General features: G+C 50.1%; 2 protein-coding genes across 3 annotated transcripts in view; one reads left to right on the top strand and one right to left on the bottom strand.

Annotated features, from left to right (window-relative positions):
• SMARCD3 (SWI/SNF related, matrix associated, actin dependent regulator of chromatin, subfamily d, member 3) overlaps nt 1-4891 on the top strand; it is a 42709-nt gene extending 37818 nt beyond the window's left edge. For both annotated transcript variants that reach the window (XM_031939453.1, XM_031939452.1), the window contains 10 exons: nt 768-890; nt 1372-1494; nt 1776-1871; nt 2127-2228; nt 2424-2585; nt 3362-3459; nt 3627-3762; nt 4034-4156; nt 4279-4380; nt 4676-4891. In XM_031939453.1, the coding sequence (XP_031795313.1) occupies nt 768-890; nt 1372-1494; nt 1776-1871; nt 2127-2228; nt 2424-2585; nt 3362-3459; nt 3627-3762; nt 4034-4156; nt 4279-4380; nt 4676-4729 (1119 nt within the window). In that variant the 3' untranslated portion in view covers nt 4730-4891. The remainder of the gene's footprint in view (nt 1-767; nt 891-1371; nt 1495-1775; nt 1872-2126; nt 2229-2423; nt 2586-3361; nt 3460-3626; nt 3763-4033; nt 4157-4278; nt 4381-4675) is intronic.
• Nucleotides 4892-4971: 80 nt separating this feature from the next.
• CHPF2 (chondroitin polymerizing factor 2) lies at nt 4972-11037 on the bottom strand. The gene is made up of 4 exons (XM_003772735.4): nt 9220-11037; nt 8127-8691; nt 7207-7389; nt 4972-6426 (listed from the first exon to the last, which is right to left on the bottom strand). The coding sequence occupies exons 1-4, from the start codon at nt 9480-9482 to the stop codon at nt 5119-5121; spliced, it is 2319 nt and encodes a 772-aa protein (XP_003772783.3). The 5' UTR covers nt 9483-11037; the 3' UTR covers nt 4972-5118.
• Between the last annotated feature and the right edge of the window lie 8224 nt (nt 11038-19261).

The raw sequence follows: 19261 nt of genomic DNA, 5'->3' as shown, positions 1-19261 counted from the left end.
AAGTGAGGCTCCCCAGGCCAGTGGATTGGGAAGGGGGAGGGGGACAGAGGAAAGACGCAGAGATCTGTGGGGCTAGAATGCTTACTGGAGCTGGGGGAGGTGGGATTTCAGCGTGTAGAAGTTGAAGGATCCAGAAATAGAGCCTGGGAATAAGAAGGGGGTCCTGAAGCTTTGGGGGGCAGCGGGAAGGAGAATACAACTGGGGTCTGGGCTGAGCAGGGAAGTAGAACACTTCAGAGAGCTGACATAGAAACTGGCTGGGAGTGCAGGAACAGGATCCCAAAGAGACTGGACAGGGTAATTGTTCCTCGGTGAAGGGTAGGAGCCCGCAAGGATGTCTGTCAGTCACCCCAACGCCAGCCGTCTGTGCGCTGGGAGACCGGGGTCTGGCCCCCTCCGCCCTCAGAACTCGGGCCGCAGCTTCCCTCAGTTCTCTCAAGAACCCAAGAGCCCCAGCTCACAGTGACCACTAAGGAAGCCATCATGTCTCATTAAAACTTCAAAGTAAAGGGGAAAGTAAGCGGGCTTTCTCCTGCCTGGCTCCGTTTGCGGGCTGATCCCACACCTTCCCTGGTGACAGAACAGGACAGATCGCTCCCTTATCCTAACTTGCGAAGCCTTTTCTGGCGAACACTGGGCTCTCTGCGGGCGGAGGCTGCCCTCGCCTCGGGCCCTTCGTGCCCGGGAGGGACTGAAGCCCTCAGGTGGAGCGCCCCACCTCGCAGCCCCGGGCGCGGGAGCCCCTAATTCTCTGCCCCTCCCTGCAGATCCGAGAGCTGGTCCCCGAGTCCCAGGCTTACATGGACCTGCTGGCTTTTGAGAGGAAGCTGGACCAGACCATCATGCGGAAGCGGGTGGACATCCAAGAAGCCCTGAAGAGGCCGATGAAGGTGTCGTGGGCCTGGGAGTGGGGACCCCCCCCCAGCACGTAGTACTAGTTACGGGAGGCAGCGGGGATGTGGCGGAGATCGGGATCAGAACCGAGAGGCCCGGCTTCCTCCCGGCCCCTCACCCTAACTGGCGGGGGGCCGCCCTCACACTAGTTACCTTAGCCTCTGAGCTTCAGTTCCGTCCGGGCCGGGGACGGCCCCCGAAGCATCCCTCTCAGGGTCCCCTGAGCAAGGCTTAATTACTGCCGTGTCTGAGAAGGGCTTTGCAACTTGTGCAGGCTCTTGCAGGGGTTAGTTATTAACTGCTCCGGGGGAGTCTGGCCCGTGCCCGGCGGGTATCAGAGCATCTGTCCCGGGCAGGAGGACACCCGGTACCTTCCCTGAGGAATACAGCGTTAGTCCTGCCGGGCACTATCTGCCTCGGGGATCACAGGCTCTCTCCCCCGGAGCTCAGGGCTGGGCTGGCCGCTTTCTCCCACAGCAAAAGCGGAAGCTGCGCCTCTACATCTCCAACACGTTTAACCCTGCGAAGCCGGACGCCGAGGACTCGGACGGCAGCATCGCCTCCTGGGAGCTGCGGGTGGAGGGGAAGCTGCTGGATGACGTACGTCCCGGCCCGGGCTTTCCCGCGGTCCCGGGTGGGCTTGGGAGGGGTCTCCGCCGAGCAGCTCCGTTTGCGCCAGACATCGGGGACCCTCAGCAGGGGGGGCACGTGGAGAACCGGGGCGCTTCCGAGGAGGGCCAGGGCCAGGAAGGGGGGGCTGCCCCAGCTCTCGCTGCCCCATCAGCCCTCGCTGATTGCATCCTGATAGCCCCTCCCTTGCCTGCCCCAGCTCAGCCTTATTCTACCCCCCCCCCCCCACGGCCCCTGTTGTGCTCCCACAGCCCAGCAAGCAGAAGCGGAAGTTTTCTTCCTTCTTTAAGAGTTTGGTCATTGAGCTGGACAAAGACCTCTATGGCCCAGACAACCACCTGGTGGAGGTGAGAGATGCTCTTCCTTCATTTGTTCCTAAGTAAAAATGTTCAGTTATTGGGAGCCCCCAGTCCTGCCCCCTCCACCCAGCGCTCCATCCTGAGGGACAGTAGGCGCCTCCTGGGCAGGGTGCTCTAGGCAGCTTGCAGCAGGTCCCCGCCAGTCTCAGCATTCAGCCCTGGGCACTGGCCTCCCGCAGCTCAAATACCCCCAAATCCAGGCGGGCCTGCGCTGGTACCTTAGCTCTCCCCCCACACACACAGTGGCACCGGACCCCCACGACACAGGAGACAGATGGCTTCCAGGTAAAGCGCCCAGGGGACCTGAGCGTGCGCTGTACCTTACTCCTTATGTTGGACTACCAGGTACTTCCTCCCTCCTGCCTGCCTGACCTTAACACCGCACGCTTGTGGGAAGGGGCCCCCTTAGACCTCTGGGTGGGCTCCTTGGAAAGGCTCCAGCCGGCCTTCGCGAGTCCCTTCCTTTGAGCCCCGAGGTCCCTGTTCCAGAATGTCGGCCCTGCTGCATCTCTTTGTCCTCCCCCGCACCTCTTGCCATAGCCCCCCCAGTTCAAACTGGATCCTCGCCTGGCCCGCCTGCTGGGGCTCCACACCCAGAGCCGCTCTGCCATCGTCCAGGCCCTGTGGCAGTACGTAAAGACAAACCGGCTGCAGGATTCTCATGACAAGGAGTACATCAATGGGGACAAGTACTTCCAGCAGGTAACCTCTCCCCTGAATCCAGGGCTCTGGGGAGCAACAAGTAGGGACAGAGGCTTCCAAGAAGGTAACTCGAACCTAAAACTCTCTGGAATCTCCTTTTCATCTTTCAAATGGGGAGGCTGTCTCTTCTCCCCGCTGCTCAAGGGAATTAAGGATCAAATAAAACCATTCACTAACTTAACAGATATTTGTTGAACTCCTACCACGTGCAGGCTTCATTCAAGCTTCCTGGAAGGCAAGAAGTAGCTATTCATTGGAGGCCACACATGTAGAGGAAGAAGCAGCAGATGATGGCCGTGTGGACAGAGCCCCGAGGCACTAAAACCATCTGAGTGTCCTTAACCAGACCTAAAACCCTCCAAAGTTCTAGCTTTTTAGAAGCCCAGGTTCCACGGGGGCTAGGAGTCAAGTGTCCTGTTTCTAGCCCCAAGAGCTATGTGACCTTGAACAGATTTCACCTCCTCTTAGAGCTTTATTTTTTGCTTTTGAAAGAGATATCAGCCTCAGCTACTCCATAGGACTATCATGGAAAATATACAATGTATACTATAAAAAGCATTTTGAAAAACAAAGGATTCTATAGGATATTCTTAAATAGTCTCAGAAGGTGATCTCAGATGTAGATTTTGTCCTCTCATCATATCCCATTTCTGAGTAATGATAGCTGGTCTCGGCCTCCATAAGGGGGCTTCTCTGGAGTTGGAAAACTGAAAGACCCTGACATCCTCAAGCACAAAAGGGTGATAACTTTTTTACCCTCTCCACCTTTCTCCCAGATCTTTGACTGTCCTCGGCTGAAATTCTCTGAAATCCCCCAGCGCCTCACAGCCCTGCTTCTGCCCCCAGACCCAATTGTAATCAACCATGTCATCAGGTGAGACGGTTCCTCTCTTCCTCCCCATGCCAGAGCTCTCCAGCTCCTTTCCCTTCCCCGTCTCTGGCTTTTGGTCTTTCCCCAGCTTCCCACTGACCCTTTCGGCCCCCTAGGCCCTTGGGTTTGGGACAGGCCCTCAAACCTAAAGGCTGTCTCTCTTCCGGCAGTGTGGACCCCTCAGACCAGAAGAAGACGGCGTGTTATGACATTGATGTGGAGGTGGAAGAGCCACTGAAGGGTCAGATGAGCAGCTTCCTTCTGTCCACAGCCAACCAGCAGGAGATCAGTGCCCTGGACAGTAAGGTAGGGACCTGGAGCTGGCATCCAGCGTTAAACCTGAGAACAGAGTGAAATTCCTGGTGCGCGAGCAGATTGTGACACCATTACTAGTACATTTCCCTTTTGCTGAACCTCAACATCTACTGGTGCTCTTCCTCCAGATCTTAGAAGGGTTAAAGGATTTGTGGGGCTCGCTTCTGGAAGCGGAGAAAAAAGCCTTATCTCCCTCTCCCCTGACTTTCCTTTTGTCTGAGACAGGTTTCAGAATAAGAAAGCCCTTCTCTTTCTATTCTAGATCCATGAGACCATTGAGTCTATAAACCAGCTCAAGATTCAGAGGGACTTCATGCTGAGTTTCTCCAGAGACCCCAAAGGCTACGTCCAAGACCTTCTCCGCTCCCAGAGTCGGGACCTTAAGGTAAGAAAGTGGAGGAAAAGCTCAGGGGCTGTGAGTGTAGGGAATGAGAGAGACTTGGGCAGATTCTGAGTGTTAGGAAGTTGGTTCTGGGCTGGGAAGCTGACTCCTGTGCTCCCTTCCAGGTAATGACCGATGTAGCAGGAAATCCCGAGGAGGAACGTCGGGCAGAGTTCTACCACCAGCCCTGGTCCCAGGAAGCTGTCAGCCGCTACTTCTACTGCAAGGTAGCACAACAGTTCCAACTATCTACACTCTTTCTTTTCCCCATCCCCTCCATTTCAGGGCAAGTTTAAAAAAAAAAAAAAAGAGAGAGAACCCCGCCCAGAGAAATCTTTGCTATTTCCCTATGGGGAAATCTGTCCCTCTTCAGATCCCACGATGCAGTAACTTCCCTGCTTCCATCTAAAGTCAGGATACTTGCTCCCAGGATTTCCCCCGTGGCGAGGTGGCCAGTGTACCTGTGGGTGGGCTCTCCCTCCCCAGGGATGCTGCACCCAGTCCTGCTCTTCCTTTCTGCAGATCCAACAGCGCAGGCAGGAACTGGAGCAATCCTTGGGTGTACGCAACACCTAGGGTCACCTCCTCGGACCAGACACCACCATGGACTTCCAGGGCCGGGTCCCCTGCCTCCTTCCCACCCCCTACCCCCAGGGACCTCCCCCTGGGCTGTTACATCACTCCAGACTAATTTTCCACATGGGGCTGGGGGCACCAAATTAAAGGTCATTCAGCTATCAGTAACTGTGTACTTATTGGGAATTGGGAAAGTGTGTCCTTTCTCTCAGCCCTGAGTCCAGATCTAACAAGAATTTAGTAGAAGAAACTTTTAATAATATTTTCTCATTTAAAAAAAATACAGTAACAATTTCTCCATCTGTCTCAGACCATCTTGCTTTGCCCTTCCTGGGGCAAAGGCAGCAGAAGGGAAGGGATGAGGAAGTACCAGTGTACACAGCAGTGGATTAGGTACTGTTGGCCTGCTCTTGTTCAAATAGGGCCATGGCCAGCTGGGCCCGGCTACCCAGGCCCTCCAGGTTGCTGAGTCTGCAGCGGTGGTAGAGCTCCTCACTAAGTCTCGGGCTGCAGTCCCTCAGTGAGAATCTCTGCACCAGGCCCGGCTCAACTGCCCGAAAAAGGTGCAGCCCTGAGAAGCGTAGGAAAACGTCAAGCACCTCCAGCCCCTCCAGGGCTTCCTCCTCTTCCTGTCCAGCCAGTTCCCCGGCCAGCCGGGCTCGAGCTGCTAAGTAGTCAGCATTGTAGAAGCACCCCTCCGAAGAGGCCTGCCGGTCAAATCGGCCCCCGGCAGAGGCCCCCCGGGGTTGATCGGGCCCGGCTGGGGAGGGAGGGTCAGGGCCCGCCCCAGGAGGCCCCGGGGGGGGCTTCACTGGGGCCAGCGCAGGGTTGAACTCCTGAAAGTGGACGGGGAAGAAGGCCTGCCAGCCTGAGATGGCGTTCATGCGGCAGCGGTTGAGAACATCAGGCCCGGGCCTGGTCCAGACGGTAGTGAGGAAGAAGAGTGTGTCTACCGGGTGTTTTTTGGAGACCACGTCCATGAGCCGTACCTGGGAGGGCGCCTCGGCTCGCACAGCAAGCCAGGCCAGGCGGGCCCCGGGGTGTCTGCGCTCCAGCTCGGCCGCTGCCGCCTTCACCCCCGCAAAGGGGTCGGGAGCCCCCCGACCGCCTTCCCGCGGCCCGTAGACCAGCAGCAAGGTCAATAGAGCATGCTCCCGGGGCTCCAGGACGCCGGCTGCAAAGGCCTCCAGGAAGGCCGGGGCAGCGGCGGCCTCTGTAGGCAGCAGTGGCAGCACCAGCTGGACCCGGGTAGCCTCGGTGACATAAGGCATAGGCAGGATCTCCACTCGGCTCAATGGCCGGAGCAAGCTGACCCTTCGTGCCAGGGCTCGGCGGTGCCCACGCTGGGTCACGGCCTCCAAAAGAAGGTCCAGAGTATACTCCATGCCCCGGGCCGGGTCAAAGCGGCGGTAACCATTGAGGAGCCGCTGTTTTCGGAAGCGCAGGCGGGGCTGGTAGCGCCTATTCAACTGCTCCAGGGCCGTCTCCACGGCATCGCCCACGTCTGCCCTGCTGGCCCCCCGGAGGGGACACTTTGGGGCCCCATCTGCACAGGAGAAGATGTGCTGCTCTGTGAAGTAATCCCAGCCCAGGACCTCAAAGCGCGACCGTGGAGTGAAAGGGGCAGGGAGCCCCACTGGCCAGCTTACCCCCGCTTCCCCCTCGGGGGTCAGCACTGTCAGGTTCTGGATCTGTGCCTAGAGAGAGAAACCATAACCCGTAAGTGAGGTGGGCCTTATGTGGCCAGGCCTTTCTAAGCCCAAATGCTCTTATCTACCTAAGAGCAGGGATCCCCGAGTTTCAGGCCTGGCCCTACCATTCACTGGCCACAGAAATTTAGGCAAATCATGAAACCTTTTCCCTCCATCTGTAAAATAGGAGATGAGACAAATCCTTATCTGCTGCATAGAATTGTTCTGAGAGTCAGATAAGAGAAATGAACTGTTTTGAACAAGAGGACTAGAAAGATATAAACTGTAACAACTTTTCTCCCTCATTCCCAAACCCAGTAACATCCCTAGTACGGCCAGCCCCCGTTCTTGCCTCTCCTTTGTCTCCATTTACTTTCTATAGAGTTTCCACCACCTCGCCCCACATGTGTACATTAACTATCACATCTGGTCTCAGAGCCTTGTTTCTTTTGGACATTTCTAGAGCTCATAAATCTCCAGGAACAGGAACAAAAGCTTCTCTTCTAAATAAGCAACTGCCAACCTTCTGCCTGACAAAGTACAAAACATTCCTGTAACCAACTCTCCCTTGGCTTGAAATCCCTCTGACTCCTCACATAACCTCAGATACAGTCCTTGGGCCCACCCAGTAGTTTTCTCTTTCTGTCCTCCTCCCGTGAGGATGGTCAACAAACAGATCTGGTCACCATCTTCCGTTAAATTCCAGCCTTGCCCATTGCTCCCCCTTTCAATTCCTTCCTCTCCCATCTCCCTGTGTGTGCAGGCTATCCCACTTTTCGGACTCACCTGCAGCTGCTCTATCTCACTGTAGGCCCGATCCAACTCTAGCGCACTGAAGCGCTTGTGTAGCCGATACATGAGTGTCCCATCAGAGACAGGGTGAACAGCAAAAGCACTTAGGAATGCTGAGCTTCCTTCCTTCTCTGGGTCCCTGTTTTTGGCCAACTCAAAAGAGCGATACTGCTGCCCCTAGAGGGATTAGAGAGGAAAATGTCTCCTTTCTGGTGGAAATATCCCCACAGGATTCTAAACATGCAAGAAGGGTGCAGACTTCCCCACTGCTACTTGAAGAGTCCCCTACCTTCTGGGTTACTCATCCTTGGTGCTCTAAACAAGGTGGAAGACAGGGACTATAAATTCACTCCTGCTTGTACCTCAAACTCAGTTCTGAGTCCCACGTGCTGATCTCAGAAAGGAGAGAACAGCAGCTAAGAATGCTCCATTCCCTTCAATAGGCCTCCTATTTTCCCAAGGAATAACCCCATCTTTCACGGCTAGGAGGGCGCAACATATCCAGGAACTTTCCCTTTTTTTCAAGAGAGGGCTGAATGTGTAATAATAGCTCGTTCTCTGTAGGAAAAGAACACATTTGTTCATTAAGGGGAAAAGATAGTTTTTCTCTGGTAGAGACCATGTCTAGCAAATTCTCATCTGTTCGATATTGTTCCTACCTCTATTGGTCAGGGGCCTAATTTTTTGCTAAGAATTTTGTTGTCTCTGAAGTTTTATGACTATTGCTGGGGAGGTGCAAATTGATGCAAAGACAGATTGGAAGCAGGGATGGCTTTTGCTGAAAATGCAAGTAGCTGCTAAGCTAATGGTTGCATTGACAGCATCTTCTGTAGAGATCAATTGACTGAGGCTCCGGGTTCACTCGGAAGACTCTGAGAGCCTCCCCGAGCCTGAAGTTATAGGGAGGGCAGTACCTGGTGCTGAGAAACACAGCCGATGCCCAGCGAGTCAATCAGGCAGCGCCCAAGCCACTCATCAGGACGGGCACTGAGGATGTCTCCGCGGCAGCCATCCAGGTGGGGCCGCAGCCGGAGCAGGAGGCTCCTGGACAGCAGGTAGCCAAAACCACCATGACAGTACCGGGCCTGCTCCCCTGCACCAATGAACTCCTCGGCCCGACCCAGGTACAGGTCCTGGTTGATACTAAGGTGGCCGGCCAGTGCAGCCAGGCGGGGAGCTTGGACGTAGGTGTCATCTTGCATCACGAAGAACCAGTCATAGTCAGCGCCAAAGTGCGTGTGGAGGTGGCGCAGGGTCTCGGACATGAGCCAGGCTGGGCGCTCATCCCCGTGGGACACCACCTGCATCCCAGCTGGTGCCCTGGCACCTCTCTGCCCTGTGAAATACAGTAGCCGAGGAAAGTAGTGGGCCACAGTGCGGTTCACGGCCACTGCTAGTGTGGACAGTGTGGCCCGGGAGGTCAGGACAGCCACGAGCAGCCTTTCTCGAGAGCCCAGCTCCGTCTGGATATACCGTGTCCTGCAGAGAGACCACCGAAGTCAAAGGACCACCTCCTCAACTCTCCAGAACCCTCTTAGATAGAGTTTATCCTCCAGATTACACTACCTGTAGCCTAGTCTAGGAAAGAAGGTAGAGGAGACCATCTCTATTGCCAGTCAATAGCCTATTCCCTGACAGAGAGGCACCCCGGTGTAATAGAATCAGGAAGCTTGGGTTAGGTCTTGTACCGTACAAATCTGCAGTGTGCCCACAGATCAATCAGTTAACTTCTCAGTGCCCCTGGCAGCTCTCTAAGACTACTCTTTGGCAATCTGCTTCACCGGAGGGAATTTTCACATTGGGACTTCCTAACACTGATGAAATTATGGGTCTGGACCAAAAAAAAAAAAAAAAAAAGTATGACTGAGTATCCAACACTGTGTTTTTTATGGCTTTACTGAAGGTGAATTAGATATCCCTCTTCCTTCAAGAAGCTTAGAGATTTGGCCTCTTACAAAGCCAAAATAGGGATCTGGCATCTTAAGGACCATACAGAGCAACTCTCACCTGAGCACCTTCTTGTATGGCTTATTGGGATCTCTGTAGTACGGAACAATCCGTGGCTTGAAGTCTTCATCACTCTGGCCAAGCTGGTTCCTTGAATCCAGCTTCCGTGACCCCCCAAGTTCCCCCAAAGTCTCCACACAGGGGTCATCACCCTCACCCTGGATCCAGGAGACCCGTAAGAGGCTCAAGCTGCACCCTAAGGACAGTCCTAGGAGGAGGGGTAGCGCGGGTCGCAGCAAAGCCAGAAGGGAGCTCAGTCGCATGATGGTGCTTCCTGGGGCAGTGATGCCTTTTCCTAATAAGGGGCACAGCCCCGAAGATCAACTGGGCTGAAAATTATTTAGCTGGGAGCAATGCTAAATTTGACGTTTTAAATAAGGAATCTGGAGTCAATGTGGTGAATAGAACAGCAGAATAGGTATGCCTCCAAGGTCCAGCATTTACCAGAGAAGTTCAAGACAAAAGCAGAGCTGGGAAGCTTCCCTTGGGCCTACCCTGGGCTTTATTTTCTAGCCCCGGACTCTCCAGCTGTCGGAGCAGAAAAATCTAACTCCTGAACAGGAAGCAATTAAGCCCGCAGTTAGCTTGACAAGGGAGCACAGCTGAGATCACAGCTTTTGGTCTTTTGACGAAAGATGAGAAGTCAAAACTTAAAGAACTAGATTCCTGGTCCCGATACAAGGAAGTTGTGAGGACCATAAACCCCTGCAATCTAGACTTAGTGCAAGCGCTGGCTAGAAGAGGTGAAAGAAGGACAGGAGGAGAGATTCATGGCACTTCAAATCAAGAGTCACCACCCACAATAACTAACCTCTGCCTCGATCCAGATCTGCCTACCTTGCGGAGTTCCAGGTTCTAGATCAGCCATGCCCTAGAATACTCTACTGGTCAAGATTGATCCACGAGAGAAAGTCTGGCTCTCCGCGGCCTCCCTTTCGGGACGTGGGGAAAAGGGTAGCCCACAAGGACAAGGCGGCCTAGAGCTACTAATACTCCGCATCTGAGGACAGGGACCCGGATGAGGTAGGCGAGTTTGCTGACTGAGCCCTCATACTGTCTGCTGCCTCAAAAGAGCTCAGTGGCAGGTGGTGCCTCCCTGGAATCCGGCATCCCTAAAGGCGCGCTGCAAAGAATAGTGTCGCCTGGTCCTTTTTTTGAGGGAAAAGGAAGAGCCGGTTCCGGTAGTTCTTGCTGCATGAGTTCTTGTCCCTATAAAGCCGGGGCCGCTTAAGAGAGGGGTGATTTTAAAAAGTGCCTTCAATCCCCCATGGGCCTTGCTTTACTTGTCAGTAGAAGGAGAGGGTTGGAAGAGGTTAAGCTCCCTTCCAGCTTTAGCCCAGGGAACGCGAGCAGGCCTGGGCGCGCCTCGGAAAGCACGGGCGGGGAAGGAAGGCTCTCCGGGCGGGGGCAAGCCTGGCTCAGCTAGCTTCGGAGGGACGTACATCAAAAGGGGGTGCGCTTCTACTTCGCAGAAGCGGGACTAAGTCCCGGTCCGCGCAGGCACAAAAGATGAGCTTGCGGGGGCCCGGGACACGCGAAAACTTATTCTGTCGGGGAGCGCTGGGCAAGAAGCCGCAGAATAAGAGCAATTTGCAGTCACTTACTTTCTCCCCCCGTTTTTCTTTTTGAAGAAAAGAAAACCCCTTTTGGAAGGGGCAGAGAGAAGGCAAAAGGAGGGGGATCCCGACAAGTAGGGCTTTAAGGCTGGGCAGACGCTCCGGAGAAGCAGCGCGCTTCCTCCCAGGGAGCCCAAGGCGAAGCGAGCTCGGTCCCGGCCCCACCAGCCCGGGGAGGGATCGGCCTCCGACTTGTTGAGGACCCGGATCTGCCTACCTTGGGGGGGCCGCAGAGGCCTAATTTCCACACCCCCTGGGGAGGGGGATCCCGAGCAGGGAGAGGAGAGGACCTGGCGCTGTTCCAGAGGGTGCCCAACCCCGGATTCCGGCCGCCACACACGAACGAACCAGACCCCGAGTCCGGGAGACCTGCCGGCTCCGCTACTGCCGCCGCTGCCACCTCACAGCCCCCTGGGCCCGCTCCTTCCTCTTCCGCTTCCCCGGTCACTATGGTGACCGCATCCGGCCGCTGGCTCCGGGAGCCAGCCCTCTCTATGGCTCTCTCTGGGCTCCGAGACGCATGCTCCAGGAGGATAGAGAGGCCCTGCTGGGACAGTACGCCCCACAAGGAACAGCGCCCCCCTTCGGGACCGCCGGGATCAGCGGGTCAGAGCACCTCAGAGAACAGACAGCTAGCTCATCTCCCTTAAGGACAGAACAGCAACTGCCAGTGGGGCCAAAGCACCTCCGGATGACAGTCCAGCCTCTCAAGGACAGCCAGATCGGCTCCTAGAGGGCAGAGCAGGCCGGCGGGCCTGTCCTCGGGGCCGTGCAGCCCGGGGCGGACCTTGGGGACAGAGGATCCCCGTGGGGAGCGAGCAGTCCGGACGGCAGCTCAGCTCCGTGAGAGCATCCCCGAGAACAGCGCGGCCCCGCGGAGAGAGCCGCTCCCGCGGGTGCTCGTGGCCGCGGGGGAGAGCCGCTCCCGCGGGTGCTCGTGGCCGCGGGGGAGAGCCGCTCCCGCGGGTGCTCGTGGCCGCGGGGGAGAGCCGCTCCCGCGAGGAGCTCGTGGCCGCGGGGGAGAGCCAGTCCCGCGGGTGCTCGCGGCCGCGGGGGAGAGCCGCTCCCGCGAGGTGCTCGTGGCCGCGGGGGAGAGCCGCTCCCGCGGGTGCTCGTGGCCGCGGGGAAGAGCCGCTCCCGCGAGGTGCTGGTGGCGAGCCCGGCTCAGCTCCGCGCTGTGGGGACAGAGCCCGGGAGGGGACAGCCCGGCGGGGGGCCGCGCGCCCCCGAAGCCCGAGCTCCGAGGTCGGGACAGCGCGCCCTGCCGGGGACAGAGCATCTCCCCGAGGACGCGCTCGGCGCAGGAGGAGAGCTCTTACTTACTGGGCCCGGTCACTGGCCTTGTGCTTCTTCCTCCCGTTTCCCTTTCCCCGCCCCACTGCTTCCCCAACTCATCCACTTTCCGTAATGTAAACGCTTCGGACCAACCCACAAGATGTATTAGGCCCAGACGGAGTACTAAGTGGGGGGGACTCGGAGGGTGCAGCCTCAGACACTAGCTGTAAGTGTGGTCTGGTGTGGTCCCAGGGTCACAAAGATCTGGAGGTGACTGAACAACAAAGGCGCCAAGTTCTGTTCTAAGGACCAGGTATAGAAATATGAAAGACACGCGTCCCTTCCCCAGCCCTAAAGCAGCTCCTTTTATGCATCCCGTCTTCTTGCCACTCCTTCCTCCTTTCCTTTTCTCTCCCCTCTTCCTTCCTCATCCCTTTACTCACCTCCATCTTCTTTCATACCCTTGTACAGACTGTCCCCTGTACATGCCTCCCTCAGCTCTGCCTTTTAGAATCCATTTCCTTCCAAACTCAGCTCAAACTCATGTACCTTTTACATGAGCATGTAGCCCTTTCCTTGTCTCCCCCAAGTTCCTGGTGCCTTCTCCTTAAGATTACTTTACATTTTTTTTTAAATATGTGTATATGTACAGTTGTCTTCATTGATTGACTGTAAACTTAGGACAGGACACAGTGCCTGGCACATAGTGGGAGATTTATTAATCTGTGTTCCTGTTCCAGATGCTTGTTTATTGGTTGATTGGTGACCTCATCAATGTGAATGTTATATCCAACCATAATAATTGAACGCATCCTTACCTATTATGAACTCTTGGGCATATCTTCTACAAATTCATTACAGAAGCATTCTGAAGAGTTTTACTCACTTTTTCTTGGCACGAGGACATCACTAGAGCACCTGGAGTTGTTCGTTGGTTTATTCCTTGGTCTTGCCTCCTGAACAGTTCATCTTTTTCAGTCATACATTTATTTGATGGTATTATTTTGTTGCTGCTTTTAATTCTCCATAATGTGTTGTAGTCTGCTCATACCTATTATATCTCCCTCCATTTTATTCAGGGCATTATTCTTTTTTATTTCTTCGGACATTGTAATGTCGCACATTTCAAGTTAATAGATAGATATGGGTATTTCAAAAATGAATGTGTAAGGGAGAAGTTCCTAGTCAGGAAAAGAACTTTGCAATTTTCCAAAGGCAATCCAGTCTACTCTCTTCCTGTTCAATTCTGGACCCAATTTTTTGTCCACTTGCTGTGCTAGTACAAGGTAGATATTAATGGATGGGCTCCAGAGGTGGTCCATTCAATTGTATATCATAGTCTGGATAATGATTATTTTCTAGCTGTTTGGTTTTCTCTAAGTGGATAATTAGGCCAAACTCTTTAGAATATTTGTGGATCTCAGCTAGGAGCCTCTGTAATTTTCTGGAGCTCAGGAAAAACAAACAAACCAAGATACTCTAGAGGACCTTAACATTGATAGAAACAACTCCTTAATCTGGACTTTGTGCTGGATTTTCATGAAACTAACAAACACTTTTGTTGAGGAAATGTTTCCCTATTTTATGCTTCACCTGCTATTAATGAACCAAGTGGATTGTAGAACAAAGCTATCTTTGTTATATTTTTCAAGAGATCTTGTATAATCTTGATGTACACATGAGAAATGCTTTGATGGAAGAAAGCCTAAGTCATTTGCATATAAATTTAATGCCTTTTCTACTATACCATAAGAACACTCATTGTTCCTTGGTGATGACTGAGAGCTGGCTACATATGGGTTTTCTTATCAAAAGCTGACAGAAAAATCCTGACCCCTTTTGCTCTACTTGCCTTGATTTAGGAACAACTGTCCTCTTTACAGATATGTACCAAGATTTATTTGTCCTATGGAATTTAAAGTTCCTATACTCTTGGAATTCCTCTCATTTAAAAAGTTTGGAAGAAGGAATCGAATGACAGACTCACAGGTCTTAATACTCAGCATTCTTCAGGTTATTTGATTATAGTTTGCATTTGAATGATAATTTACAATTATCTTCATTATTGCAAAGGTAGGTTTCAGTCTTATCAAAAACTAAAAGTATAGCATTTTCAATTACATAGACATCAGCTTCTTCTACTGTATTTTGCCATCCAATCTCTCAAATGATGTAACTATTTCTGAAATTTTACTCTCATGAAAAAGCAGGATCTGATGATCTTTTGTTATTTCCAGTATTGGCTACTTCCTAGTCTTCCTGATACCTGGGTTTAAGTGTAGCACAAGCTCTGGGCTCATTCTCCCAACTCATACACCAGCGGGGTGGATCCAAATAATATGATTTAGACTATTTTCCTCTTAGAGTTCTAACCCCAAAGGACTACTGAGTTTTCTCTAGTACTATAACTCAGGAGTCCTCATCTAATATGTTCCCTCAAAAGCCAATTGACCACTTAATACCAATTAACTTTTACCAAGGAAAATTAGTTGAGAAGCTACAAGAAGTAACATACAGTAATATCCTTTGAACTGGGGTTCTCTCTTTGGTCCTGAGGAGCCTAAGTAAACTTGAGGTGGCTTCAAAATATTCCTCCCTCTGTGGAGGGAGAGGTGCTTCCTGACCCCAAGAGTCTTTTTTCTCTCTCCATGGAATTCCCAATAAGTTCATTTCTAGGTGCAGCATATGAATGAATTGCTCTCTTGCTTGCAGACAATAGCCTTTTGGCTACTTTGAAGTCTCTATTTGACTCAGCCACTGCAACTATTGACAGTGTTACCTGAATCCTTTGGCAAGGCTTCTGGTGGCTTTTCTAGTCTTTTAAAACTCACAAAATGGTAATCTGTTATGTTCCTTTCAAAACTAATTCACCTAAGATCAAGGAAGACAAATCCAAGAGGCAAAGAAATAGAGATGCTATGTTCATGGTACATGCTTAAACAGTAGCAGACCTAAAATTCTATAAAGCAGCAGTCATCAAAAACGTATGGTACTGGCTGAGAAATAGAGTGGTGGATTAGTCGAATAGTTTAGATGTCAGATTACGTGACACAATAATCAATGACTATATTAATCTAGCATTTGATTAACTCCAAAACTCAGATTCTGGAATAAGAGCTCACTATTCCATAAAAATTGCTGGCAAAATTGAAAAAATAATATGTCAGAAACTCAGGATAGACCTACATCTCACACCCTATACTAAAATAAGGCCAAAATGGGTACATAATTTAAACATAAAGGGTGACAATATAAGCAAATTAGGAGAGCCAGGGCTAGTTTACCTATCAGTTATTTGGAGAAGGGAGTAATTTATAGTCAAAGAACTAGAGAACATTATGAAATGCAAAATGGATAACTTTAATTACATTAAATTAAAAAGTTTTTGCATAAAACCAATATAGCCAAAATTAGAAGGGAAGCACAAAACTGGGGGCGGGGGGGGGGAGGATTTACAGCTAGTATTTCTGATAAAAGCCTCATTTCATAAAGAACTGTGTCAAATTTGTAAGAACACAAGTCATTCCCCAATTGATAAAATGGTCCAAGGTTATGAACAGACAATCTTTAGTTGAAGAAATTAAAGCCATTTATAGTCATACAAAAAATGTTATAAATCATTAACTAGAGAAATGCAAATCAAAACAACTTTGAGGTCCCACCATTCACACCTCTTAGATTGGCTAAGATGACAGGAAAAGATGATAAATGTTGGAGGAGATGTGGGAAAATTGGGACATTGATGCATTGTTGATGGAGTTGTGAAATCATTCAGCCATTCTGGAGAGCAATTTGGAACTATATCCAAAGGGCTATCAAACTGTGCATACCCTTTAACCCCACAGTGCCACTATTGGGTCTGTATCCCAAGGAAATCATAAAGGAGGGCAAAGGATCCACATATGCAGAACTGTTTGTAGCAGCTCTTTTTGTGGTGGTAAAGAATTGGCAAATGAGTAGAAGCCCATCAATTGGGGAATTACTGAATAAGTTATGGTATATGAAGATAATGGAATATTATTGCTCTATAAAAAATAATGAACAAACTAGACCCATTCTTCTCTATGTAATAAATGTTATATGCCATGTTAAATGTGCACAATCTGTCCCTCTCTTAGAGCCAATCAGGCTACTTCTCAGCATTCCAGAGTATCTCAAGAGATTCCAGGGGCTGTCTTTTCTCTACCACCATTGGACTGAGCTTCCACTAGCTCTACTGCTCTCATTGTTAGGAACCTGTGAGCAGTGTTCCAGTTCCACTTAACCACTTCATTCTTATGGGGAATTGGCTCAAAACTTAAGTCAATTCCTACATAATATTGGTCCTATTCAGTTCACATCCAAAGGCCGCATTCATAATGGACAAGTACTATACTTATCTTAGTCACCGCTGAACTAGGGTTGAAAAGGTTACTCTGCTCATCAGGGCATAAATTGGTACAACATGGCCTAGAACTAAGATCCTGGAACATTAAGTACAAAGATATTCTCCATAACTTCCAAACTTACAAGGTCAAAGAGGCTCAAGTCCTTTGGAAAAGAACAAATGCAGAAGCCAGATTCAGGATTATTTCTCAGGGACCACATGACTCAGAGAAGAGCCTGAGATTTACTAGAAAACCTATGCAAAAGTCCCCAAGATCATGTGAGAGTAATTGAGGTCAAAAAAAAAAAAGAGGTAGTGTTGGATGTTGAGATTTTTACATGTCTCTGAAACCAACCAAGGTGTCTCCACTTCACTTCATGTGATTAGATGAGCCAATTACAGAATGTCTTTGTATACCACACACTTCTCCAAGGCACTTTCCTTACATGTCATCAGCATTTTACCGGAAGCAATTTTGACATGAAGAGGATCCATCTGCTGAACAATCTGATAGCGCCTGCACATGCTCTGGATACCCAATACAGTACCTATTTTTCTTAATTCATATTTGAATGTTTTAGCTGTGTTTCCATTCCTAGCAAGGTGGTGAATTTAAATGAAACATAAAGTTCCAGAATTATAATAAGCCTGGAAAGGTGGATTTGCATCATGTTGAATATAGTTTCAAACGCCAAACAGAGGATTTTATATTTGATCCCAGAGGCAACAGGAAGGCATTGGAATTTTTGGTAAAACTATTGCTATAGTTTGACCTCACCATTTGGAAAATCACTTCAGCAGGTGAGAATAGAGTGGAGAAAGGCCTGAAAAAGTGAAATAAATCAACTAGGAAGCCATTTTAACAGAACAAATGATAGATAAGGTATATCTAATTATAAGGTATATTCGAGTGATAAGGTATAGCTGTGCAAATGGAGAAGTGATCATGTTGTTGAAAAAGAAATGATAAGATTTGAAAACTGGGTATGTGGATTAGTGAAAGGGAGAAGTTAGATTTCAAACCTGGATACCTGAAAAAAAAAAAGTGATAAACATTTGAAAGAGGAGTGGGGTTTTTTGAGGGAAGATAATACAGATTGAAACGACTGCATGTCTGCTCATTCTCTGTCCTCAGTGCAAAACAAAAGGGAGACTGTGGGATTTTTCCTTATTGGTCACTACCTGGAAGTGCGGACTTACCTTCTAGGAGTTTTTGCAACAGCTATTAGATCATTTATGGGGCAAGAGGTGGGTATGCTGGGGATGGGACAGGAATTTCTACTGTGGGTCCCCACTTCTTGTTAGGTTATAACTGCTCTGAAGGGCGATGTCTAATACAGAAATGGGGGAGATCAGGAACTGACACAGTGGGAGGGAACAGAGGAAGGCCTGCAGGTGGATAATGAGTGCAGAAGTATAGCTGTGTTAGAGAAATCTGGCTGCTCATCTACCCTTTGGAGTCATGCCCGTCATGAAGCTGTAATCCCCATCTTGGAAACCACTGAAGCCAATGACCTGATTGCACAGCCACTATCATCAAGAAATATTTGTTGGATGTATATGTGTAGAGTATTGTGCTCAGCACTGGGAAATGAATTTTTAGTAGTGCATACACATAAAACAGTAATACAAAGTGGTATAGCCCAAGGGTTAAATGAATACTACAGAGCATATGTTCCAGAGGAATTGATAATACTTCTTCCTTGGTCTTTGCATGTTCATTTTTCATATTTCATTTAGATGTATAGGGATAGCACAGCTATACATATTGGTTTACATGCCATATCTTTTCTGGTACATTACAGGCTCAAGTTAGGAATCATGCTTTAATTGTCTTTCCTTCTTCCCCAATGCTCTGCGCAGGGTTTAATAACGAGTTATTAAATGATCAGAGGAATGATAGAGAGCTCACAGTGGTCTAGGATCATCAGGGACTTAAGCTAGGTTATAGATTTGATGAAGTAGGTCCAACAGAATGTAAGTTCCTTGAAGGTAGAGAATACTTTTCTTTGAGTCCTATGCATTTACAACAGCAACTGCAAATTTTCATTAAGCACTTCACTAAATTCTAGGCACTGCGCTAAGTGCTGTTGATACTATAAAAAGGTTGTCTTCTGTCCTAAGAAGCTTACATTCTAATGGTAGTTGGGGAGGGAAGACAACCCATAAGAAATTGGAACAATCTGGGGAAGGAATTTGTGGAGGAAATGAAGAATGAAGCTATTACTGACCGCACATTTTCCTTGAAATAAAAGTTCTGGGAGGAACTATCAGAAGAAAGGGCCATAATGGCAGAGCTTTCACTGTGAGACCAGGGGCAAAGGGAAATCCCAGGATGAACAAGCTGTGATCGCGGAGTGGATGCAGTGGATGACCTTGGTGTCTTTGATATCTAACCTAGTTTTAGCCACCCTTCTTCAGCCATCATGGCCATTCCAACACATTGTTGTCTGCCCATTCTGCTGGGGGAAGTCTTCACATTTTCCATACTAATAAGCCTGTTGGTTACTCTCAACCTGACTTAACCCATCTATTTGAGATGTTTTATTATGCTATAGCTTGGAACAATTGATGAGAACTGAATGGGAGGTGGATACCAAATAGGATCTCAGGCTCTCCCATTAGAGGTGCTAGTCTTCCTGAATACCCCGAACAATTATGTACAAACACAATGTATTAAATCGGAGATAATAGGGAAGGCACTAGAAGTAAGGGGGGTCAGGAGAAGCTTCTTCTAGAAGGCAGCATTTTAGCTGAGACATGAAGCCAGGGGGAGATGAGAAGA

Source organism: Sarcophilus harrisii, chromosome 5, assembly GCF_902635505.1.
Source record: "Sarcophilus harrisii chromosome 5, mSarHar1.11, whole genome shotgun sequence".
In the NCBI taxonomy this organism is placed as follows: domain Eukaryota; kingdom Metazoa; phylum Chordata; class Mammalia; order Dasyuromorphia; family Dasyuridae; genus Sarcophilus; species Sarcophilus harrisii.
Note: the sequence above shows the minus strand (reverse complement) of the source record. Positions and strands in the feature narration are given on the sequence as shown.

Excerpts from the sequence above, each read along its gene's own strand:
- CHPF2 (XM_003772735.4), bottom strand. The coding sequence starts at position 9,482 with ATGCGACTGAGCTCCCTTCTGGCTTTGCTGCGACCCGCGCTACCCCTC. Across the intron at positions 7,390-8,126 it reads GCTGTGTTTCTCAGCACCAG|GGGCAGCAGTATCGCTCTTT; the intron begins GTACTGCCCTCC and ends TAATCCCTCTAG. Across the intron at positions 6,427-7,206 it reads GTGAGATAGAGCAGCTGCAG|GCACAGATCCAGAACCTGAC; the intron begins GTGAGTCCGAAA and ends TTCTCTCTCTAG.